At 27.8% G+C, this 22995-nt stretch overlaps 7 protein-coding genes across 12 annotated transcripts; 4 read left to right on the top strand and 3 right to left on the bottom strand.

Annotated features, from left to right (window-relative positions):
• Positions 1 to 584: 584 nt before the first annotated feature.
• Positions 585 to 1846, bottom strand: LOC117239183 (AP-2 complex subunit sigma). 3 transcript variants are annotated; one of them, XM_033504581.1, is made up of 5 exons: positions 1682 to 1846; positions 1503 to 1603; positions 1183 to 1332; positions 946 to 1119; positions 585 to 871 (listed from the first exon to the last, which is right to left on the bottom strand). In XM_033504581.1, exons 2-5 carry the CDS (start codon positions 1503 to 1505, stop codon positions 770 to 772), a joined length of 429 nt encoding a protein of 142 aa, XP_033360472.1. In that variant the 5' UTR covers positions 1506 to 1603; positions 1682 to 1846; the 3' UTR covers positions 585 to 769. The 3 variants fall into 3 exon arrangements, with proteins under 3 accessions (XP_033360472.1, XP_033360471.1, XP_033360473.1); XM_033504580.1 differs by having other exon boundaries at positions 1503 to 1775; XM_033504582.1 differs by having other exon boundaries at positions 1183 to 1306; positions 1503 to 1687.
• LOC117239174 (cilia- and flagella-associated protein 44) lies at positions 1751 to 8748 on the top strand. Of its 2 annotated transcripts, XM_033504565.1 has the most exons (23): positions 1751 to 1989; positions 2068 to 2230; positions 2298 to 2437; positions 2507 to 2801; positions 2878 to 3022; positions 3105 to 3295; positions 3361 to 3603; positions 3666 to 3844; positions 3904 to 4042; positions 4111 to 4384; positions 4465 to 4705; positions 4782 to 5052; positions 5135 to 5298; positions 5599 to 5811; positions 5895 to 6001; positions 6070 to 6124; positions 6245 to 6425; positions 6496 to 6681; positions 6740 to 6937; positions 7032 to 7568; positions 7657 to 7828; positions 7944 to 8242; positions 8322 to 8748. In XM_033504565.1, the coding sequence occupies exons 1-23, from the start codon at positions 1787 to 1789 to the stop codon at positions 8544 to 8546; spliced, it is 4821 nt and encodes a 1606-aa protein (XP_033360456.1). In that variant the 5' UTR covers positions 1751 to 1786; the 3' UTR covers positions 8547 to 8748. The 2 variants fall into 2 exon arrangements, with proteins under 2 accessions (XP_033360456.1, XP_033360457.1); XM_033504566.1 differs by lacking the exon at positions 6070 to 6124 and having other exon boundaries at positions 5895 to 6005.
• On the top strand, positions 8547 to 9347 carry LOC117239182. The gene is made up of 3 exons (XM_033504579.1): positions 8547 to 8793; positions 8874 to 9016; positions 9110 to 9347. The coding sequence occupies exons 1-3, from the start codon at positions 8562 to 8564 to the stop codon at positions 9263 to 9265; spliced, it is 531 nt and encodes a 176-aa protein (XP_033360470.1). The 5' UTR covers positions 8547 to 8561; the 3' UTR covers positions 9266 to 9347.
• Positions 9348 to 9576: 229 nt separating this feature from the next.
• Positions 9577 to 13024, bottom strand: LOC117239177 (asparagine--tRNA ligase, cytoplasmic). The gene is made up of 12 exons (XM_033504573.1): positions 12842 to 13024; positions 12590 to 12750; positions 12277 to 12290; positions 12141 to 12243; positions 11607 to 12017; positions 11360 to 11517; positions 11152 to 11295; positions 10893 to 11041; positions 10663 to 10791; positions 10330 to 10579; positions 9952 to 10215; positions 9577 to 9871 (listed from the first exon to the last, which is right to left on the bottom strand). The coding sequence occupies exons 4-12, from the start codon at positions 12172 to 12174 to the stop codon at positions 9740 to 9742; spliced, it is 1671 nt and encodes a 556-aa protein (XP_033360464.1). The 5' UTR covers positions 12175 to 12243; positions 12277 to 12290; positions 12590 to 12750; positions 12842 to 13024; the 3' UTR covers positions 9577 to 9739.
• A 528-nt stretch (positions 13025 to 13552) lies between these two features.
• LOC117239178 (TATA-box-binding protein) lies at positions 13553 to 15970 on the top strand. 2 transcript variants are annotated; one of them, XM_033504575.1, is made up of 6 exons: positions 13553 to 14342; positions 14422 to 14552; positions 14612 to 14855; positions 14928 to 15126; positions 15236 to 15365; positions 15583 to 15970. In XM_033504575.1, exons 1-5 carry the CDS (start codon positions 14049 to 14051, stop codon positions 15310 to 15312), a joined length of 945 nt encoding a protein of 314 aa, XP_033360466.1. In that variant the 5' UTR covers positions 13553 to 14048; the 3' UTR covers positions 15313 to 15365; positions 15583 to 15970. The 2 variants fall into 2 exon arrangements, with proteins under 2 accessions (XP_033360466.1, XP_033360465.1); XM_033504574.1 differs by having other exon boundaries at positions 13554 to 14342; positions 15586 to 15970.
• LOC117239179 (exosome complex component MTR3-like) lies at positions 15971 to 18317 on the bottom strand. The gene is made up of 4 exons (XM_033504576.1): positions 18030 to 18317; positions 17190 to 17443; positions 16433 to 16579; positions 15971 to 16328 (listed from the first exon to the last, which is right to left on the bottom strand). Exons 1-4 carry the CDS (start codon positions 18175 to 18177, stop codon positions 16056 to 16058), a joined length of 822 nt encoding a protein of 273 aa, XP_033360467.1. The 5' UTR covers positions 18178 to 18317; the 3' UTR covers positions 15971 to 16055.
• A 462-nt stretch (positions 18318 to 18779) lies between these two features.
• On the top strand, positions 18780 to 19989 carry LOC117239180 (NADH dehydrogenase [ubiquinone] iron-sulfur protein 4, mitochondrial). Of its 2 annotated transcripts, none has more exons than XM_033504577.1 (3): positions 18780 to 19201; positions 19300 to 19629; positions 19699 to 19989. In XM_033504577.1, exons 1-3 carry the CDS (start codon positions 19071 to 19073, stop codon positions 19874 to 19876), a joined length of 639 nt encoding a protein of 212 aa, XP_033360468.1. In that variant the 5' UTR covers positions 18780 to 19070; the 3' UTR covers positions 19877 to 19989. The 2 variants fall into 2 exon arrangements, with proteins under 2 accessions (XP_033360468.1, XP_033360469.1); XM_033504578.1 differs by having other exon boundaries at positions 18784 to 19126.
• Positions 19990 to 22995: the final 3006 nt, after the last annotated feature.

The raw sequence follows: 22995 nt of genomic DNA, 5'->3' as shown, positions 1-22995 counted from the left end.
CATTGATAAAAAAAATGTACATTTAAAATATGAATTGCATCAATGCATATTACGATAAATAATTAACTTATAGTAATTTCAATATTTTTAATTCTTTCAAACAATGTCAAATATTTATTTAAAATATCATACTTCCCATATAATTTATTAACACATAAATTTAGTATATATAAAAATTATAATATGAAAATTAATTATATGTAATGCTTCAAGTATTTACATTTTGTGAATACATTCAATATACTCTCAAGCAGAACTTTTAAAAATCAATTGTATATATTAACTTTGCAGTAAAAAATCTCAGTTTATATGCGAAAGTTATATTTTTGTTTATTGATAAAATTATAATATTTATATGCATCTTTTAATTTATACAGAATAAGTAATAGTATATGTTATGTTTATATGTAGCAACATATAAAGTGTTTTTATTATAACTTTCAAACATATTTATTTTCAAGTTTATTTAATATTTACATAAGATAGAGTATGTATATCATTCAACAAAATGCATCACATAATAAAATTGATTAGTAAATACATTGCTTGTATGAAATTTTAACAAGCAATATAAATTCTTTAAATGTTTCCCACTAACATTTATTCCAGCATTTTTATATTTTTACATAATAATATCCTAAATTTATCATGTAAAAAAAACAATGAAAATTAATGAATCAACTAACAGGATTTGTTGTCCTCGATGTATTTTACTTTTTACATTTATATAATATATTCAATTAATAGAATTAAATAATGTTAAATAAGTTTATTCCAATGAATTTAACATCAGGAGTTGTTTCAATACCTTTGTTTGACTAGTTTCCCTTATTTCACCAGCTAAGAACATTTCATCTACAACTGTATAGACCTATAACAAGTTTTACATTAAAATAAAATTACGTTGTAATATAAATTTAGATATACACATACATAAAAAATTACCTTATAAAAATTAAACACAAGGTCCAACTCACATACATTATGGAAATATTCATTTAGTACTTCAACAAAATTATGTATTGCTTCTAGGTAACATAGATTATTATCATTGACATCAACACAAATGCAAAAATATAAACCAGCATATCTTCTATATACAATTTTGAAGTTACGAAACTAAAATATGAGAAATTCAATATTTAATACATATTATAATGATACATGATATATGAAATTTACCTCAACAAAGTTAGTATGTTTAGCATCTCGTACAGTCACCACTGCATGAACTTCTTCTATTAGCTTCTGCTTCTCATCGTCATCAAAATTCATATACCATTTTGCCAATCTCGTTTTTCCAGCTCTGTTTTGAATGAGGATGAAACGGATCTGTACATTATTTGACAACTTTTTAGAGTTTATTCTGTTTGAATTGATAAATAATTTTGTAAAAACGTAATCTTTATTATTACAAAAAAAGAAGGGATTATATTTTACACTATTGAAGTAATGAAAACAAATACATTTACCAACACTTAATACACTTAATAATTACTTGCCATGATTGATCTGTCTTTATAAGCTAACCAATACTACAATTGCTGCACTTGACAATCGATTAACAAGAATACACAGGATCGAGCGACATTTGTTGACGCCCCTAAACCATCAAATTATGAATTAAACCGCACTCGTGTCTAGAAATCTGATAAGAAAATCTAGACAGTTCAATAATTACTTATAATAGTATATAACAAAATTTCAATTAAAATAAAGTATAATTGAAATTATTGAGAAAATACATGTTTGTTCTATAGTAGCTCTTTCTGCTTGAAATAACAAAATGGCCGATGGTGGCAAATTTAAATCCGTAAATGGTGAAGATCTAGGACAAAACATAGAATTAAATTGGGAAACTAAGTATGAAAGCGTTGAGCAAAAAGAAGAAAATTTTAACATAAATCAAGAGGAGGAAAAAGAGGAATATTCACTTATACCTCGAAAACCCGATGATGGAACTATACCTGAAAATATTTTAGAATTTTTGTATCCTTAATAAAAAATAATCATTTTTCTTTCACTATATCTTTCTTCTTACATATTATATATTTAAATATCTGTTAGTCATTCTTATGGATATAACTGTCGAAAGTATTTCAATCTTTGTGTAGTCGATACAAATACTATTGCTTTCGCTGCTGGCAATTTAATTCAGTTTTTCAATGTAAAAGAAAATAAAATGTGGTTTAAAATAGGTTCTGTGGGTACTGGTATTGGGCACATATCGGTAAATATTTGTATTTTTTTTTTTAATACTAAAAAGGATTCAAAATTCTATTATATTTTATTTTTAGAAAAATCCTATTTTTGAACACATTGCTGTTGGGGCAAATGGTGAAAACCCTCTAATAAATATTTTTAACTGGCCACTTATGAAAACTATAATTGTTTTAAAAGGTGGAACAACTAAACGTTATTTTCATTTATCATACAGGTAATCATGAATCTACACAATTATTATTTCATTACAAAACGTATAAAATTACATTTCGATAACTTATAGTCCAGATGGGTTATTATTAGCATCGCAAGGTGGTGAACCTGATTATTATATTTCACTTTGGAATTGGAAAGAATCAAACATTATTTTGCAATGTAAATCTTATGTTCAAGATGTATATAATGTCACTTTCTCTAAATATATTCCTGGCCAGTTAACGTCTAGTGGAATAGGACATATTAAATTTTGGAAAATGTCTAAAACTTTTACTGGGTTAAAACTTAAAGGTGAAATTGGTAAATTTGGGAATACTGAAATCTCTGATATTATAGCAATTCATCCCATGCCAAATGAGACTGTAAGAAAACATTAAATCTATTAAATAATAAAATTTATAGCTGTTTTAAATGTATAACTTTGAATAAATTTTTTAGATTGTCTCTGGTTGTGAGTGGGGTAACATACTCTTATGGGATGAAAGTTTAATCAAATTGGAAGCATGTAGAAAAAATAAAGAGCCAGCACATGTGGGCTATATCTCACAATTTGAGTTGCTTAATGGAGAAATTATATCAGTTGGTAATAAAACAAAAACTTATATGATTAAAAATTAAAAAAAACGTATATACAATAAATTATGTTATGATCTGCGATAGTGTAGGATCTGATGGATGGATACGATTTTGGTTCTATGAGACCATAGACCATGCTGATCTTTCTGATGATGAACAATTTCTTGAAATTCAACCAATTTACGAATTTCAAATTGCAGAGGGAATAGAAAATGCAATGCTTATGAGTATCCAAAAGCAGGAACCAGATAATCCTGAAAAAACCATGTGGTATGCTCAGGTAAGTAAGCACATTGTATTTAGGAAACATTCCAACATTTCAATATTCAAACAAATATTTAATAGGATGGAAATGGGGGACTGTGGTTACTTGACCTTTGTACCAGTAAAAAAGAACATATTCAACAAAAACTTTTTACATGTCATGCTGGTCCTATTGTCGATATGGATACAGCAGATTGGGGACCCTTTGTAGCAACGCTTGATAGAAATGGAAATTTGCATATTTATAACTACATAGAAAAAAAATTAAATCTGATTTATAAATTTTATGACACTAGTAGTCAAGTAGTTTGGCTTCCATGTAAGGTAAATTATTTCATTTTATTTTTAAGCGTTTTATATAAATACTATTTCAGAGAAATGTTTAGATTGAAAAAACAGGTTCAACACTCGTATGTGCTTTCGAAAATGGTATTATTAGGATGATTACAGTAACAATACAAACAACAAATACCGGAAATGTAAAAATGGATAATACAAAACTAATTCAAGTTTTAAAACCACATTCGATGCCAATTACTGTAATGTCTTTAAATACATCTTGTAGGTGCGTATTATATGAACACAATGGTTGTACTTTAATTGTTATATATGATTTATTTTTAGCTTATTAGTAACGGGTAGCGATGATGCCACTATTTTTCTATTTAATATTCATACTACTAATAATTATCCTGCAATTGCACCTATTGGCTATGTGAAACTTCCATCACCTGCTACTTGCATGACATGGAATCCTCAAGAAGTAAATACCGTTATTGAATACAAAAAAAGTAATAAAAAAACAATAATTATAATTAATCGTATAAATAGGAAGCAACTCTATTAATTGGATGCTTACGAGGAGATTGTATGGAAGTAAAATTGCCTATGATACCTCAGTCATACACAACAACTTCTTATGAATTAGTTAAATGTAGACCTGCATCATTTAAATTTGAATCAGTGAGGTCCGCGATAGAAAGACAAATTATAAAAGAAAAATATGAAGCAGAGAAAGAAGAAAGACTCAAAGAAAGGAGAAAAGAAATGGAACGATTAATTGCTGAAAATCCTCACATTATAATTGATGAAGACACATTTCTTAGTAATTATTTATTTTAAGTTACGTTTTAGTAATTTAATTTAAATCGCATATTGTTTTTTTGTATTTATTTATTTTTTTAGCGGAGCTTGATGAAAAAGAAATGATTCTCCCAGAAATTTATATTCCAGAAATTCCAAATAAAGTTTTAATAGCACAATATGGCATTGATGGAAACATATGGTTATTTATGGCTGGGTTTGATGCAGGATATGTTTACGAATATCCACGTCCATTATCTGTAAAATTAAAACATAATAAACCCATTAGGAGTAGAATAATCGAACATGCAATAGACACAGAAATGCATAATTTCCTTTTTCAGTAGGGACATTTATAAACATTAAAAAAAAAAAATAAAATAAAATATATAAAAATAAAAAATTACGGATTTTTTTAGGAAAAATAAGAAATATTTATATTTGGGAACACAATATGGACAGCTTTATGTTGTTAAGATAAAGGACAAAGATCCATTAGATTTTTCAGACTGTTGGATTTTACAAACACATGATCATTATAATGGACACATCTCTAATATTTTATTCGGTTATAATAAAGAAATATTGTTAACATGTGGCCAAGATGGAAATATATTTTCTTTTAAAATCAATGATGATACACCATATGAGGAACATGAAGTACCAATGTTAGAGAATTCTCTTTTTATAGTAAGTTAATTTCTCAGTAACTATTTTTCAATTAGGTTAAATCTAGTACTTATAATATTTATAATGCAATATTTATAATTAGCCTGAAAGTGTCGAAGATATTGAAGATGCTGATTATCCAAATTTGGAAGAAGTAATTACTAAAATAGAACAAGATAGAATTTTTTCAGTTGCAGAGAAGAAAAAGAAAAAAGTACTTGAAATCATACATGATTTAACAGAAGAATATGTTAAAATTATTACAAGGTATATGTCCTGTTTTCTTAATTACAGAAGAAAAGTACCAAAGCAGCAAATGATCTTGTTTTATATTATTATTATTTTGATGTCCTCTCTTTTGTAATGTGATAATTAATTATACATATGTTTAATTTGGAATTGCCTGGATTTTATATTTCTTGATTCTTTGGTTCAATGTTTTTCATGTAATTTATTTATTATTGTTCTTGTTATTATTACTGTTATTATTACTTTTATTATTATTGTCATTATCATAATTATCATGCTTGTTAAAGTCTATTATTGAGATTTCTTTCGTTAATTAAGGAATAAACATCTCCTGCATTCACAACGAATATCACAGTTTGAGCTGGATCCTAGAATAGTTGAAGACTTAGAACAGCAACTGCATACACATAAAACCTTAACAGAACGAAAGCTACAATTTGAAGTAGAAAAGAGGAAATTAGAATTACAAAAGCTTATGGACCATTTTGTTACATCTATCACTTACTTACCTTTTGCAGTGCATGGCATATTGTAAGTATTATTGTTTTTTTAATTATGTTCATTAAATAGTGTTTACTAAAATTACAAGGTTGTTTATGAAAATTTAAAAATAGAGATGAAAATAGAGCAGTATATTCTTTGAGAGAATTACACCTAGATACTGACAGCATTTTAAAATGTGTGAAATTGCTGAAGGAGAAAGATGAGCAACAGAAAGCAGGCAGGTATTTTTATTTTTTTATTGTATAAATTTATATTATGTTTCTTAACTTTAAATTATTTTACAAGAAATGGAATTGCAGCTAAAGTTGGATAATAATTTATTCTGGGAAAAAACAACTTTGTATGTCCTTCACTATTTATAATATTTGCATGAACTATTATTAATTGACTAATTCTTAGTCATGTAAATTATTTAAAGATATTTTACTCTTTTCATATGCATTTTATTATTAAATTATAGAATAATGCAAGAACAGGTTAAGGAAGACAAACAGAAATCAGAAGAACAAGAAATACAATATTTGGAAGGACTTTTAGCTGAAGATTTTAGCGATTTATCATCTGGATTAGGGTTACAAATTAATCGAATGTTGTTAAAGTACAAGGAAAAGGAAGCTAGATTGATTGAACGACAGAAGGAAGTAAGTAATTTACTATAGAAAAGATCACAATAAAAGTAATGTGTATCTTTCAAAAATATGTTATATATAGTGGCAGAAACTACATGCAAAAAAGCCAAATTTAGTTAAAAGTCGTTTGGAAGATGCAGTTTTCCTTGAAAAGGCGAAACAATCCATTGGTGAATACAATTTGAAAATGAATGTAGACTTTAGTCTAATGAAGAAAAAAGAAACTGCCGCCATAAAATATAAACAACTTATAGATTGTAGAGATAAGGTAAAATTGATAAAAAATTCAATGTTAGAGTAGTTTTTGACATAATTATTTTTTATAGCTTCATCATTTGCGAGAGAACTTTAATACAAAACTGAAAACGATCGCATTGAAAAAAGAAAAGATGCAGAAAGAAGTTACTAAATTAACAGAAGTTCTTAAAAAAATTCACACAGAAATTCCATTAAAAAATATAAAACCTTTACCACATCCACCAAAACTGTATTTTGATATTGAATTTCCTGAACATAATCTTGAAGTTAGTTATATTTTTTTTAGTTAGTTAGGTATAATTAATGATTACTTGTAACTAAATTTATGTAAGATCCCTTTTTATATTAATACCATTATAGCTTCAGAAATATGTATCTATGTCGGAAAAGGTGCAACAAGTAAAACGCCAAAGGCAATCATTAATTATAGATCAATTAATAGATCATTCTGATTTAGAACATGAAGTATTATATTGTGATGATAAAGCTATCTTTCACAAAGGACAAGAAAGTCTCTATATTCTTATTTCTGCTTCACAAATGAAAATAAAGGATCATTCATCCATAGCTGGTGATTTAATTCGAAATCTTAATATAAATGACTCTGTTCAAACTACCTGGGAACGTGAAATGAAACGTTCTCGAATGTGGCGAAAAATATATGAACAAGATTGTGTTTTACGATATATCAGCGCCAAATACAAACAATTGGAAAAAGAGTTAGACGAACTAGAAGAATATCGATTAGACGTAGTATATCAAAGTACATATATAAATCTGAATTTGTTAACTCTATACGAAGAATTTATGATCCTACGGGAATCTGAAACAATGGAACATGCACTTGAAGAGAAAGTTATTGATAAATCAAATGAACGTGTTACAATGATGTTAAAGGTTATTATCCCTATAACAAAAATAATAATGGTTTATATATGAACCAATTATTTATTAACAACATTATATTAATACATGATGTTAATAGATGCAAGCTACAAATATTAATATTGCTGCACGAGAAGAAGAAATAAAAAAATTGCATATAAAAATTAAAGATACTGCTACTGACTTTACAAAAGCTATTGCTGATAATAAATTTCAAAATTTCCTTCAAAAAATATTCAAGAGAAAATATACAGCACTAAAAAAACAAAATGGTACTAAATTTTCTTCCTAAAATTTTTAACTTTATAATTTTTAGTTGAGCTAAATTTGCTAGATTAGTTAAGTTTGATAATTTTCGTGGTTAATTTTCGTAATTATAATTTGTAGGTTCTTTAGATTCGATTACACAATCGTCAGAAACTAGTTCTGAAGAAACAGATGAAACAGTAGATTCTGAAGCTGAGTACATTCCATTTGATGAAAATATCTGCCCAGTGGGCTGTGATACACAATTATATGACATGGCATTTTCTATGAGAGAAAAACGATATACATACGAATTGCAAATCAGAGAGGAACAAAGAGAAATAGAATTATTGCAGAAAGAATTAGATACTGATATCAAACATTTAAGAATTATTGAAAGTACTTTAAAACACAATGAGGAAGAACTGCAAAATTTTGTGGTATTTTTAAACATTATTATATTATATATATAATAATTTGCAAAACAACTTATGAACTAAAGTGTTTTAATTTTCATAGCTGGATAAGCAAAAAAAATTAAATGAAATTAATGTAACAGTCATATTAAAACTTCATCAATTACAGCACATATTAGACTCTGGATGCACTGCAAGCATTCAAAATTGTATAGTTTTTAATAAAAAAGAATTAGCGAATTTATATGCCAGAGTTGGAGAATTGCAAGATGAAACATACAACTTAGAACAAACCCGCAAGTATACTAAAAAATATAATAGTTTCTAAAAACAGAATATATTTATGGTTTATTGCAGGAAAAATGAAGTACATCTAAAACGAATAAAATTGGACTTAAAATATATGGAAACTCAAAATAAGAGGCTGAAGGAACACATTAAAGAAAAAATGATACAAAAATTTGGTTGTAAAGTGTCTTTGATTAACCTTTATCAGACTATTTTGCAAAGATTAATTTATGATACAAAAATTGATGTACGGAAAATTATGAAGAGTTTATCTAAAAACATAGAAAGTAAATTACGAAAATTTGGAATTTTATAAAATTATTTTGATAAAAATTTAATAAACAATTTTAATATTAAAATTTGTTAGATGCAAAATGGAATTGTAATAAAGGATTAATTGTTTTAAAAACTTTAATTCGAAATAATACCGAAAAATTAAGTTTCTTGACAATATTAGAAAAAGAAAAGATCAAACTTAGAAAAATTTTGGAACAAACTTTACTCTCAGAAGTAAGAGAAATTTTGTGGCATCTACATATATCAATATACTGCGTAATTTACATTTTTTAGATTATTTAACTTAATTATTATTTCATCTTACAGGAAAATATGCTACAAATAGAACATGAGCACAAAGTTGACATAGTTGCACTTGAAAATATTCTTTATAATCAAATACAGCAAAAACATATACTGCAATATGATATAGAAAGTCTTAAAACTGGATCAAAAAAAGTATCTTCACTTTGTTTGGATTAAAATACATCATAAAAATACTAACTTTAAGTATAATTATTGGTTAATTAATTATATAGTGGTTTATTTATATAATCATTTAGCACTCTTGAAAATAAAATTTCTTGAATTGGCTAATTTTTTATTTGATTCTCGGCGTTCCAATGATGGCGATATATTCCGATAGGTGATCGTTACGACGGTTAGGAGAAACATAAGAACATTTTCTTCACTATTGTCTCTCCTATTTTATACATCGCACCTCATTCCGTAATGGTCACCGATCGGAATATATACTAATACATTGATATGTGCAAACATAAATCACAAATTCATAAATTGATAATTGCTTTAATCTTGATTTATTTCTGAATACAGAGATTTCTCATTTTCCAATAATTCTGTCGGAATTAAATTTCTGAAAGCTTGCAATAATTTATCTGTTAATAACGCAAATTCATTCATCAGATATAAATGATAATGTTCATAGCTTATATTCTAAGGTCGACAACGTTCCAAGAAACGTGGATAAAGACATGCTTCGCGTATATGATATCTATTCAAAAGCCAGCATAAAAATCTTTCAAGACCTAATCCAAATCCACCATGAGGACAAGTTCCATATTTTCGCTAAAAGAAAAGTGCATAAAAAATTTAGCAAAATTAACATAAGACAATATGTCATCACAAACAGAATCAATAATGCCTACCTGATCGGTATACCAATAGTATGGTTTTGGGTCTATGTTTGCACTAGAATAGCCTTCCAACAATTCATCATAGTCCCAAATACGCATCGAACCTCCAACTATCTCACCAACATTCGGTAAAAGCACATCCACCGATTCTGTAAGACGTTTGTCATCAGCGCAACGTTGCATATAAAACGATTTGATTTCTGCAGGAAATCTACACAACATTATCGGTTCATTTATTATATCGGTCATTTTTCTCTCTGGCATTTCTGGAATGTCCTATAGATGAAAAAGATTATTATTTCTTTTCCTCCTTTTTTCCGCTAACGTAAATAAAACGAAGGATAAAAATTTTGTAGCAAAACAATAATCAAATAATTTTATTGAATGTACTTCGCCAAATTCATAAAATGTTCCATCATCTTTGGTTATATTGTTAATTTGAAGATATTCGATTGCATCTTTGTAATCCATTCTTTTGAATGGCTTTCGTGGTATTTTAAAATCAGGATTTAATTCCTTGACTAAATAACCAAACTTTGATTTAAGGACACGATCAACGACATCACATATCATATCTTCTAATCGATCCAATAATTCTTCGAATGTAATAAATGCATATTCCGCCTCCACATGTGTATATCTGGAAGTTAAATGTTTTATATGAATTTGACTTAAAATACGCTCTGAATATTATAGAAAAAACATCAAATTCTGCATATTTACTCTGCAAGATGTCTCCGAGTCCGAGATTGTTCTGCTCTATAAGACTGTGCAATACAATATACATCACCCATTGCTGGAAGGCAAGTTTCTAAATAAAGCTGTGAACTTTGAGTCAAAAATGCTTCTTCTCTAAAACAAAAGGTTAAATTCTCAAATGATAATTAAATTAGATTAAGAATACAATGCTGTTTTAATGAACAAGTATAAATTCAAATAAGTGGTATGCTTACCCAAAGTAATCTAGCTTAAATAATGTTGATCCACCTTCTACCTGCGTTTGCACTAATGTTGGTGGTGTTACTTCACTGTAACCCTTTTCATTAAAGTGATCCCTAAATGCCTGCATCAACACAGATCTCACAAGTAATACGCGAGATGTCTAAAACAAATGAATTCACTGAAATTTATTTGATCAAATGAAAATTTATATTTATTATTTTTCTATAGTTAGACTTCTAATAAATGGCTTAATTACACCAATTATCTTACATTTTCACCACGAATCATGATATGTCTATTATCTAACTGCACATCAGGAAGAGCTTCTTCGTTTAAAATGGAATCTGCACCACCAGGAGGAGATGTTCCTATTAATCTCCAATAATCAACATGTAATTCATGTCCATTCGGAGCCTAGAAAGGATAAGAAACATAGAAATTTGAGAAGCTCTTGTCAAAGTTACATCTGGTATCATACATTTTTTCCCTCTGGTACGATCTTGAGAGTTCCAAATATTTCAATGGAAGCTTCTGTGGATAAGGTCAACGCATTGTACGTTTGGCATAAAATATTGCTAAGTACACATTGTAGAAAGCCTGTTCCATCTCGCAATGTAATAAACATAAGTGCCCTCCCTAAAAAGGTGTGAGATATTAATGCTGAGTTAGTAGGTATAAAGTGAATACATAATTTAAAATTTAGGTTACAAATATATATATTATACCTTGACGTCTAAGCCTATGCACCCATCCAAAAAGTTTTACTCGTTGTTCTCGATGATAGATACTATCTCGAATTTTTATACAAATTGCAGGTGACAAAGTGGTATCTTCTTGAATTATAATTGTTTTAGCTTCTTCCAAATTTTTCAATCTTTTCTCTTCATCCTCTAATAACTTCTTTTGTTTGTCTTCATTTTTATATTCATTCCTTGCCCAAATTTTTTGTGCTTTTTTAAATTGTGATTTCGATACTATCACATATTTTTTTCCATCCTCGTTAGAATCTTGATAAAATGGTGGAAATGGTTCTTTTCCTACATAACGCATTGCTCTCAAAATCGTTTTAAAAGGATTAGTGTCAGTACCATTGCCAGTCTCATCGTTCCCATACTTTTGAGAAGTATAAATTGCATCTGAAAGAAAATTATGAAACTTTTTTATTCCTTTATAGAAAAATAATAATAATATTAAAGATAATTTAAATTTTATTAAAGCCTTTTATTTTTGAGAAATTATAAAAACATATGCAATTTTACCTAACAATGGTTTAGAAGACTCCATCACTGGCATATTACTTCTTCTTAATAACTTTTCCCTTGTATCTTATTATCTTTGCTTTCAATTTATTAATTATATTATTATTAATTATATTATATATTTATTAATTATATTAGTTGCGTTTTAATCTATGAAAATTAGAAGATTTATAGTAATTACATATCTGAACTTTTCTATGTGTGTTAGTTTAGTCTCAGTAGAACTAGTAAGAATAGATGTGCTGTACAAGTAAATAGGTATGTTTGTTATCATCTATACCTGATACATCGTGTATTTTATAATTTCTATTAAAAATCTTTAGTTTTATTCATTCGTGGTACACCATATGCTTTTACATATAAACATACAAATATAAATCATTTATATACATATGTATTATATGAATGATAAATACGAATGATCACAAGGTGACTAACTAGGTACTTACTGTTAGATAGTAACGTGGCACAACGTCGCAACGCAACTCACATTTATGTAATATCTATAATTTGTATGATTTGATTAAAAGGCTAAATTTTAGTTTAGGGGTGGAAACATTATTGAGCCGTTCTCTTTGCAATTCTGTATTTACTGACGTGACGATTCGACCTAAAAAAGTAAGTTTTAAGATGCGGAATCCAGTGGTTCAAAGATTAAGCGTACACAAAGTCGAGAATTTTTATCGTATTTGGCAGGTTACTTCGATGCTATATTGGCTTCTAGTTATCATCTGACTGGTCCACACAAATGAGTATTGAATTTAAGTTCGCTGGAAATTAACTTGATCGGGGTAATCAGCCGTTTTGAGGCGACTGGAGAGTAAAGAATATCCCAAACCTAATCTAATACCGTGTCTGTTTAAATGTTATAGATAAAGATATGTAAAAAATTAAGCGAGAACCTGTTACTAATAACAAGAAAAAATATCTATACATTATACAAGCCTATTTATTTCTTTATTTATTTCCTTTAATTGTTATTTTATAGATTCGGCATAGCTGTTGAACAGGTAACTCCTCAGCGATTCTAATGTCTTTGCAATATGTCCTCAAGGTTAGGATTTCATCAAAGTCAAGGTTTGATATCATAGCTATGTACTTTCTGTCTATATTTTATATAAAATTGTATATTAGAACTTATCCGTGGACTCAGAATATATTAACTTCAATAGATTTAAATCGCCCATTTCTTAAACCGCCCTTACACAGCCCGCAACATTTAAATAGTTTAACCTTGCCTACTTCTTTCCATTATTAATTCATTTGCACTGTATAATTATGTGTAGTTATGTACTAATACTAACCCTTAACTTATGAATTTCTTTCAGACTTGCGGTTTTGCAATTTGTTTCCATAAAACTTTAATTTACTTTCATTCTTATGAAAGTATTACATTTTGTTGGCAGCGCCATTACGCAAGGATAATTCGAAGCAGGGAAAAGCGTTGTAATTGGGCGATCGTAGCACCTCCCTACTAATCGTTGCGAATTAATTTCGAAAAAAGAAACTGATCTCTGTTAGTGGCGAGAAAAATTCAAACCTACCTTAGCAGTTACAAATCTATGGTAATCTTTAAATTAAGTAGTTGTAAACAAACAAGAATGAGTAAGAAATAAGAATAAGAACAAGGATACAATAAAAATTTGAATTTATTTCTGTGTAAGGAGTTTATATACTAATTTTTTCAGCAAGTATAATGACAGAAATTCAAAGTATCATTTATCGAAGAACATAACCTATGAATATAATGGTTTAAGATTTTTTTAAGATATGAGCACCATTGATATTATAGAAGTATACTGCACGTTTACGAATCTTCAGCAATTATTTGTCTACCTATAAGTTATTTCAACATTTTTTGGAGTTACGTATTTGCTATTGTTGTATTTTCCAACATAAAAGAAAAAAATGGATCAGATGTTGCCTAGTCCCGGATTTAGCATACCAAGCATTGGTACTCCTTTACATCAGCCAGAGGAGGATCAGCAAATTTTGCCTAATGCGTTACAACAACAGCAACAGCAACAATCGCAGCAACCACAACAACCACAACAACAATATCAATTACAACAATTGCATGCTATGAGTCCAAACATCCAAAGTGGAATGCTTATGATTGGGACGCCACAAAAAACTATGCATGCCTATGCAACAGCACCTACTTTTGCAACACCACAAAGTCTTATGCAACCACAAACGCCGGTATGATTAAATATAATCATCGAAAATTTATTGAATGCTATCTGTAATACTAATTTAAAAAATATTATATTCTTTATAGCAAAATATGATGTCTCCACATCTACAAAATAGTAATCATATAGCTCCTCCATCTATAGCGCCGTCTACTCCTGGTCCTATGACACCTATGACACCAGCTTCTGCAGATCCAGCAATACTACCACAACTTCAGTTAGTAAAAACTTTAATTTATGATGAAAAATATTTAGTATGTTCTGTTTATGTTACAGGAATATTGTTTCTACAGTTAATTTAAACTGCAAGTTAGATTTAAAAAAAATAGCTCTTCATGCTAGAAATGCAGAATATAATCCAAAGAGATTTGCTGCAGTTATTATGAGGATAAGGGAACCAAGAACTACTGCTTTAATATTTAGTAGTGGAAAAATGGTTTGTACTGGAGCAAAAAGTGAAGAAGATTCTCGATTGGCTGCAAGAAAGTATGCCAGAATTATTCAAAAGCTTGGTTTTCCTGTTAGTAAATATTCTAAGATATATCATTTATTTTTTATCGATTATTATTAATTTAATCTATTTTGGATAAAGGCAAAATTTCTTGATTTCAAAATACAAAACATGGTAGGCAGCTGTGATGTGAAATTTCCAATTAGATTAGAAGGATTAGTACTTACACATGGACAATTCTCTTCATATGAACCAGAACTCTTCCCTGGATTAATATATCGTATGGTTAAACCCAGAATCGTTTTATTGATATTTGTTTCAGGAAAAGTAGTTTTAACAGGTTAGTAATTATTGTATATTTATTAGGTAGAGATTTTGTATATATTGATAATTCATTCTCCAAACTATTTTCTATATTTCTTTTAACTTTCTTACTATCATTTGAATAGGAGCAAAAGTTAGGCAGGAGATCTATGAAGCATTTGATAATATCTATCCCATTTTGAAGAGTTTTAAAAAGCAATGAATTTATTTTTCTTCAAAACCGTTAATATTATGCGTTACGTGGGTAAAACTGAGGTAAGCTATCTTAGTTTTTATCTGAAAGACTAATAAGATAAACTTTTTCTATGTATTTCTATGATGTTAAAAGATCTAAGAAATGATTAAAATATGTAGTGAAATATATATTTAAAGATATGAAATGAACGAATTAAAGAATATTCTTGTTAAAGTAATTATTTAAGGAGAAGTTAAACATTTATCAATCAAAGCTTTATTAGACAACTTTTAAAAGCAGGATCTTCAAAATTTATCCTCATGGAATAACCTGAAAAAATACCGACCACTTAGGAAGTAAAGTGTCTTCTCGATAACATGGTGCCTTGATCGAGAGGTAGTTATTGCTATACAATTTGATTTTTAACTTATATATTTATATAATGTATATACTATTGGTGTAAAACAAATTTTATTTTATTTAATGCATTAAGTATAGTTACAATTAAATAGAGATGGCTAATATTTTATTACATGCAAATAATAGTGAAGAAAGGTATTTATACGATTATCCATATCCTTAAATATGTTCATAACTTTGTAAAAATTAGATGACGTTTTGATGTATTGTAATATTGATTAGGTATTTAAATGCCAGATAAGAATTATATATATATTCAAGTATATATATTATACAACTTTTTTATTATAGAAATATATATTTAAATACAACACAAAATTGTTTCTTAATTAAGTATTTTACTATTTTGTTTAATTATGTAGTTTCATAATAGTTTTTACTAAACATTGTTGAAGTACAGGACAAATATCTTTATTAGCTGTTGTTAAAATTTCTGTTGCTTTTACAACAGAGTTTGTGTTAATACTGCCAATTAAAAATACTTCAGATATTTGATTATGTTGTGGAAGACTAGCTAATGTAATTGTCCCATGATTAAAATCGCCTTGGTTATCTGGTTGTGTATTGCATATTGCTTCTTCTATGTCCGTAGGATCCATTAGGTAATGGTTATCATATATACCCTGTATTTTTGTTAAAATTAATAGTTAAAACACAGACAATAAAACAAAGTTGTTGATAAAAAAATTGTAATCTTAGTAGTAATTTTTTGAATGATATTACTTACTATAGTAGAAGCTGTAACTAAACCAAACATAGGAACACCTGCATTAGCTAAAGCGGTACTAGCAGCCATAATTGCAGCTGCTAATGAAGAACCAGCATTATCCAAGACCATTACATATACATCTACTTGAAAATTAGGAAATTCATGCTGAAAGAGTCATATTATATTTCAATTTATCATATGCACAATATATTCATATTTTGTTTTAAAAAATGCAATCTTTTATTTTTAATACCAGGAATGAGTGAAAATATTTGATACATACTGTAATCATAATATTTTCTTTATGAATACTGAATCATAATATATGGAAAAAATTAACTAGATTCTGAGAATATATAAAACATAAAATAAATTAAATAAATAAAAATAAATTGATTATATATATATATATAATCAATTTATTTTTATATATATATATATATATATATATATTGATTTTATTTAAGATAAATAAGTTTTTAAAAGGTAAGTTACTATGTACATAACTGAATCCATTTTAAATTAGATTGCAAACTTTAGTCTTGATTCTATTAGAACAAGATAAATGACATTTCTATCAGTAATTATATCAATTTGTAACAGTTATTACATGCATAATTTAAAGAATAATAAAAACTTAAAAAGTTAAAAGAATAATATAAACTTATAAAATTTTATAATTGCATAATCAATAGAATGTTCTACACATATATCTTACTTATGTTTTTTATTTTAAATTATTAATAAGACTGATAATATATATACATATATTTACCAAGCACACAGCTGGTTCTAATGCCCTTTGCAAAATTAAGCTATATTGTTTTTCTTCTGCATTTTGCTGATGAATTTTTCGTTTCTGACAAGAGAATGGTGCAAATTTAAATTCACAATAAATTTCTCCTTGTGCGCAGTAGCCATTCTTGTTTGATACCTCCCTAGGATCAAACACCGAACAAACTACTTTTGTATTTCCCAATTCTATATATGCAGAACCTTTGGCTTGACTAACTATACCTGTTTTTAAAACTGTACAAATAGAAACGTAAACAATTACTTTTATAATGTAAAAAGTAATGTAATAAAAGATAATGTAAAAAGTAATAGCCAGCAATTTAGTCCATATCTCCAAATTTTTCGAACTTTAATATGTTAAGATTTAAATAAGCAAATATCACAAGAAAAGTGTCGCAAACAATTATAAGTGCTCTTAATTGTAAATTAAAACTAGGTCTGAACCTAATCTAAATCTAACTCAAACCGTATATTAAATTTCGTAATTTCACGATTCGTTCACTAAATCTAAGCGTAACCTTAGCCTAAACCGCACAAATAATGAGTTAGAGTTCTACCATGCTCTAAGTCTACACCACAGCTGCTTTGTTAACAAATATTTTATTAAACTTTCTTTTTAACTGTTTACTATTTACATTCATTCACTTAATTTGCATTTATATGGTTAGGTTTAGTTTTAATTTAACATTAAAAATACCTATAAGTGTTTGTAACATTTTCTTTTTTATAATATTTTGACTTCTTAAATAACCCTTTCCATATTAAAGTATAGAAAAGATCGTAGATACCGATCAAATTATGATGTAATTCACAGTCTTACATATTTTTCGCATTTCATTGTTGGTCCGTTTATCACTTCTTTCACTAAGATCATGTTTTACTTTGTCACTTTTTTCATTAAGATCAGAGTAAATATGATAAGGCACAGTTACTTCTGGACCATTAAGCCGTTTTTGATCGATAGGCATTTTTAATGAATAGAATAGTTATTGTTTTTATTAAAACACTTTTGACCAGTAGAAACGAAATAGAAATAACACCTAAACACAGTTCATTTCAAAGTTAAAAAATTATTAAGCTCTTAATATCCGAATCCGTAAATGAAGATTCATAAATTATTTTCAGTAGATCAAAACACTAACTGGTACAAACGATGACCGTTAAACAATTTCAGTAATTTTAATAATACCAAATAAATTTTTTTTTTATTAATATTAATCAAAAAAGATTACGGTAGTTAAGTTCAAGATATACCAATGTATCTCTATTGTAACAGGAGCTGCAGATTGTTAATTCCTAAAATATTGCATGAAACATGACTATTAATTTATACTAGTTTTAATTAAATGTTTGTACAATAATTATATTGTAAAAATAAGTATGAATCATACACTATTTATATAATTTCTTAAATTCAATCAATAAATAAGTTTTCTTAAAAAGCGAATTCGAAAGCGTGGTACATGGTACACAAAAGAGCGTCGAATATCACGTCTATTCTGAACCTTTAGTCGTCGGTGCTTCTACTCGTAATTTCAATTCGCCATTCGTAACTATACGTACATTTCTATTGCGCATCTCCTGAAGTGGGGATACAGAGTCAAGTGAAATTGATATCAGAAATAACCTATTGATGCACAAAAGTACTATTGTCTTTTAATGTTAAATGATATTGAAGTACAGTATTTTTATAATATCGTAGTGCGAAGTATTTTTGTAAAATTACAAATATTTATTGCATGCTAGTATTTTTTGCATATGTTAACGGATGCGTAAAAACTCAATACTCAACAAGAGTTTTTTTAGTTAGCCGAACTACTACACAATATTAAGTGTACCACCTTAACCTGTATTATTCAAAATGGTACTTCGTATATTATCGTTATTATCTTCAGGCAGTAATTCTGCAAGATATGGGTTGGTTGTGTTCCATGATGTTTCCTCTTTTGTTTCCTTTTTTGTTGAAAATAAGACAATTAAAAAGAATTATACGTAATAACATTTTATAGTTACATCTACACGTAAATATAATCTTACAATTAGGAGACTTGGAAAAAAACAAAATCAATTTTTTTTAATTTGGTTTACAGATTAACGAGAAGATTTTTCGCAAATACAGGTACAGATACTAAACCAAAAAGTGAAATAACAGTATCAAAAAGACCCAGAACTGACTTGATATCTGAAGAAGAACTGTTGGCTCAAAAAGCTAGGGAAGAAGCATTAATTGTTGTATCAGAATGTGAAGATGTTGGTAGTTGTTCAGGAGTTCCAGAAACTCATATAAAGACTCGTAGAGTACGTATTTATTGTCCTGCAAAAAATGCTATGCAATCTGGAACAAATAACATAAATTACTGGCAATTGGACTTTGATACACGTGAACGTTGGGAGAATCCTCTTATGGGATGGACTTCCACGTCAGTATGATATAATATATTAAACTTTACTTATAGAAACTTTAATTAATGATACATTTTGCTTCATAGTGGAGACCCTTTGTCTAATGTTCAGGTAGCATTTACTACAAAGGAAGAAGCTATTGCACATTGCAATAAGATGGGATGGGAATATTATATTCAGAAACCAAATGTTAATAGTCCCAAGCCTCGTAGTTATGGTACCAACTTTTCATGGAACAAGCGTACTAGAGTTTCGACCAAATAAAAATTTATTAGAGAATAATGATTATAGTTCAATGAATAGTTCCAAATTATTATATATTTAATTGTTGTATGTAAAGTTTTAGACCACAAATAAATTTTTTTAGACTAACATAACAGTAACATTACAATATTTAAACAAATGTCAATGATAAACTCCACAATTTATTTTTTAGCAATAGTTATATAATATCATTCATACATGGTTAACATTCTTATTATTCACCTGTTTCTTATTAGTATCGTTAGCATTTGTGTTATAATGTCAGATTTGATTAGACTGTATTTCAAAATTCAGTATTTGCTCGTATTAGCTTATAAACTATATCGAGCATTGTTAATATTATAAAGAGGAAGTACATTCGTACAAGTATATTATATATGTTAGAAGTTTAGAGAAGAAACTTGACTTAGATACAAAAGTATGACTTAAACATATGCCAATTATGATTTAAAAGCATACTAAATTGAAATGCATAGTGTAATATTACTAATGAGTTTATGAAACAAATAAGAAAATAGAAATTTACGTAAAATTTAACTGGAACTAATATATATATATGGAAGAACAATGCTCGAGTCTTTGTTTATAAATTTAAATGACAAAACAGTCATTTTTGCAAACTAAAGGATCATTATACTATTTACAAGTTTGATCTAAAGGAACGTATTACTGCTCTTTTTTTAATTTTTTTCTGATGAATCATTACAACACTAGTACAGAATTTTCTGCTCTGTCTGTTTGCTTGCTTCTTCGCCCCTCCTTCCGCCTAATCTTTATCTTTATATTTTGTCATATCTTCATCATTGTTGAATGTTAGAACATGATCTATATTCTTTCATCTATAGTGAATTTCTAACAGCGTTATAATTTTAATTTTGTATTAAATTGAAATTATTATTTATTAATAATAGAGTATTGACTGTTAAGAGTAAACGATATTGATTATTTTGAAATAGTTATACTAAGTTTTTTCAAAGTAAATTGCGTAAAATGGTGGAAGAATAGAAAAAAGCAATTTTCCTTCAGGACCTCGATTGTCATTAACCCTGTACTAATGGGTATCTCTCGTTTTAACATTATTACTTAAAAGATTTCTCATAACTATACGTTTTTTTGTTTTCGCCCGAATGAAAGAACATTCGATTTTTGTTGTTGTTTCATTGTATTGTGTGAACAATATTGTCACCTTGATGCATTTTCCTGTCTTTTTTATATAAAAAAATGTGAGAAACGTTAAACTAATTGGGGCTAACAATGAATTGCACGATCGATCGCACGTTCCAGCGTCGAAAGAAAAAGCTGATAGTTGCAATAATAATTTATAGTTAGGTTAGTGCATCCTGACGGTGTATTTAAATATGTATAGGTTTGAGCAGGTGTTGTTTTATCGAATTTTGTTCACACACACGCACGCAGCACGCAGACACGCAAAAAAGTTTATAATCTAAATAATTTCGGACCCCTGGTGGATATCCGAGCGTGATTGTACAATTTTTTGGAATTTTACTATCCATTAGTTTTAAGATAGTCGCGTGTTATGTCCAGTCTCTTATGTTTTTGATATATTTATAATATTGTATGTAGTATCTAGACGTATCGCGCGTATAGGCGCCAATTATGAATAACATACAGTATAATTTATGCCTTTAATTGACATGATACATAGCTTTACAATGCGTGTCTTGGAAAGATCACATTTTCGAATTAAATTATATTTTCGAAATATTAAATTTTTATCTTTAATCATATCTTTCTGTCTGGTTCACTTATCGACTTTTTTTCTCAGTGATCCTTAATACTTAATAACTATGTCTTATAGTCAACGCGCGAAGAAACAGATTTATCAAGCATTAAGCATTAAATGCTAAACTCTAAAAGTAACGTACGTTGTACGTTCTAACGAGAGATTTTTACGTAAATTTAGCTCGTACTGTTTTCATGTACGAACGCTTTGTAATATGAAACTCTAATATACATGTTTATATTTTTGTATACATATTATATTAACTCGCAATCGTTTTCTAACAATAGGCACTATAGGTCCACGAGAGGTCGTGACGTGTTAATGGCAACGTTTAATTTGTGAAAGGAAAGTATGAAAATGTTAACGTGAACATCTATTGTTATAAGAATCAATAAATTGTGTGACTTTTTTAATTTTAGGGATTTGAATATTAAATAAACAAATAAATAAATGAAGATGATCCAATAAGGTTACGCTAAAAATGTAACTAATTACTACAAAATTCGTTGTTCCTTTCTCTATGTGAATCTATTTAAAAAATTTTTTTCCCCACTTCTTCCTTCCGCCCTTTCCTACCTCTCTCCTTTTCTGTCATTAAATATTTCTTACTTTTTAGTTCCATGTTGTACGGATGTTAGATGACATAGTTTTCTATGATTTTGTCACACAAATTTAGCATAACAAAGAAAAAATAAAATAAAAAATTATTTTTATACATATTAATTTTATATTTATACGTATACATATATATATATATATATATATATATATATATATATATACAACATTATATGATACACGTATATATACATATGTATACATTACATATCGCTCATTTGCTGCAACAATAACATAACATGAAAATCACGATTTTAGCGAAAACGAGTTTGAATGTTTTAAACTGTTATAGTTTCATGATGATGCAACAGCGACAGATATTAGTATAAATAATAGCGGACAACTGTTGCCCTGACGTGGTGAATTTTTGAAGTTAATTTATAAAACTCCAAAAGAGGTACATACAAGGAACAATTGTTTTTTCTGTATCAATAATTCAAGTTATTCAAGTGATGTCCTTGTTGTATTAAATGAGCGATATCTATAATACTCATCGTCGAAGATTTAAAAATTTCTTTCATACAAAGTACAGTTCTAAATATAATAGTCTTTAATAGTTAAAAAGTAAAAACTGTTTATACTGTTTATTGTTTATACAATTTTATTCGGAAAAGAAAATAATTCTTTCTAGATTGGTATAAATTCATTGATAAATTCAGTTTCACGAATTTCAATAAAATTATAAAAGCAAATTGTATCATTGTTCTAAATATGTAGAAATTTTACCTTATTCGTTTATATCCTCAATTTGTCAATT

Source organism: Bombus vosnesenskii, unplaced genomic scaffold (genome assembly GCF_011952255.1).
Source record: "Bombus vosnesenskii isolate JDL3184/JDL3185 unplaced genomic scaffold, Bvos_JDL3184-5_v1.1 scf7180000013883, whole genome shotgun sequence".
Taxonomy (NCBI): domain Eukaryota; kingdom Metazoa; phylum Arthropoda; class Insecta; order Hymenoptera; family Apidae; genus Bombus; species Bombus vosnesenskii.
The sequence above is the reverse complement of the archived record's forward strand: the minus strand, read 5'-3'. Positions and strand labels throughout refer to the sequence as shown.

Coding starts and splice junctions, on each gene's coding strand:
- LOC117239183 (XM_033504581.1), bottom strand. Junction 1,120..1,182: donor AACATACTAACTTTGTTGAG/GTAAATTTCATA, acceptor CTCATATTTTAG/TTTCGTAACTTCAAAATTGT. Junction 872..945: donor TTGTGTTTAATTTTTATAAG/GTAATTTTTTAT, acceptor AACTTGTTATAG/GTCTATACAGTTGTAGATGA.
- LOC117239174 (XM_033504565.1), top strand. CDS start 1,787: ATGGCCGATGGTGGCAAATTTAAATCCGTAAATGGTGAAGATCTAGGA. Junction 2,231..2,297: donor CTGGTATTGGGCACATATCG/GTAAATATTTGT, acceptor TTTTATTTTTAG/AAAAATCCTATTTTTGAACA. Junction 7,569..7,656: donor GTGTTACAATGATGTTAAAG/GTTATTATCCCT, acceptor TGATGTTAATAG/ATGCAAGCTACAAATATTAA.
- LOC117239182 (XM_033504579.1), top strand. CDS start 8,562: ATGGTTTATTGCAGGAAAAATGAAGTACATCTAAAACGAATAAAATTG. Junction 8,794..8,873: donor TTTATCTAAAAACATAGAAA/GTAAATTACGAA, acceptor AAAATTTGTTAG/ATGCAAAATGGAATTGTAAT. Junction 9,017..9,109: donor AACAAACTTTACTCTCAGAA/GTAAGAGAAATT, acceptor TTCATCTTACAG/GAAAATATGCTACAAATAGA.
- LOC117239177 (XM_033504573.1), bottom strand. CDS start 12,174: ATGCCAGTGATGGAGTCTTCTAAACCATTGTTAG. Junction 12,018..12,140: donor GTCTTCTAAACCATTGTTAG/GTAAAATTGCAT, acceptor ATTTTCTTTCAG/ATGCAATTTATACTTCTCAA. Junction 10,216..10,329: donor CATTTTATGAATTTGGCGAA/GTACATTCAATA, acceptor TTTCATCTATAG/GACATTCCAGAAATGCCAGA.
- LOC117239178 (XM_033504575.1), top strand. CDS start 14,049: ATGGATCAGATGTTGCCTAGTCCCGGATTTAGCATACCAAGCATTGGT. Junction 14,553..14,611: donor GCAATACTACCACAACTTCA/GTTAGTAAAAAC, acceptor TTTATGTTACAG/GAATATTGTTTCTACAGTTA. Junction 15,127..15,235: donor AGGAAAAGTAGTTTTAACAG/GTTAGTAATTAT, acceptor TCATTTGAATAG/GAGCAAAAGTTAGGCAGGAG.
- LOC117239179 (XM_033504576.1), bottom strand. CDS start 18,177: ATGCCTATCGATCAAAAACGGCTTAATGGTCCAGAAGTAACTGTGCCT. Junction 17,444..18,029: donor CAATGAAATGCGAAAAATAT/GTAAGACTGTGA, acceptor CTATTTGTACAG/TTTTAAAAACAGGTATAGTT. Junction 16,329..16,432: donor TAGTTACAGCTTCTACTATA/GTAAGTAATATC, acceptor ACAAAAATACAG/GGTATATATGATAACCATTA.
- LOC117239180 (XM_033504577.1), top strand. CDS start 19,071: ATGGTACTTCGTATATTATCGTTATTATCTTCAGGCAGTAATTCTGCA. Junction 19,202..19,299: donor ACAATTAAAAAGAATTATAC/GTAATAACATTT, acceptor TTTGGTTTACAG/ATTAACGAGAAGATTTTTCG. Junction 19,630..19,698: donor CTTATGGGATGGACTTCCAC/GTCAGTATGATA, acceptor TTTGCTTCATAG/TGGAGACCCTTTGTCTAATG.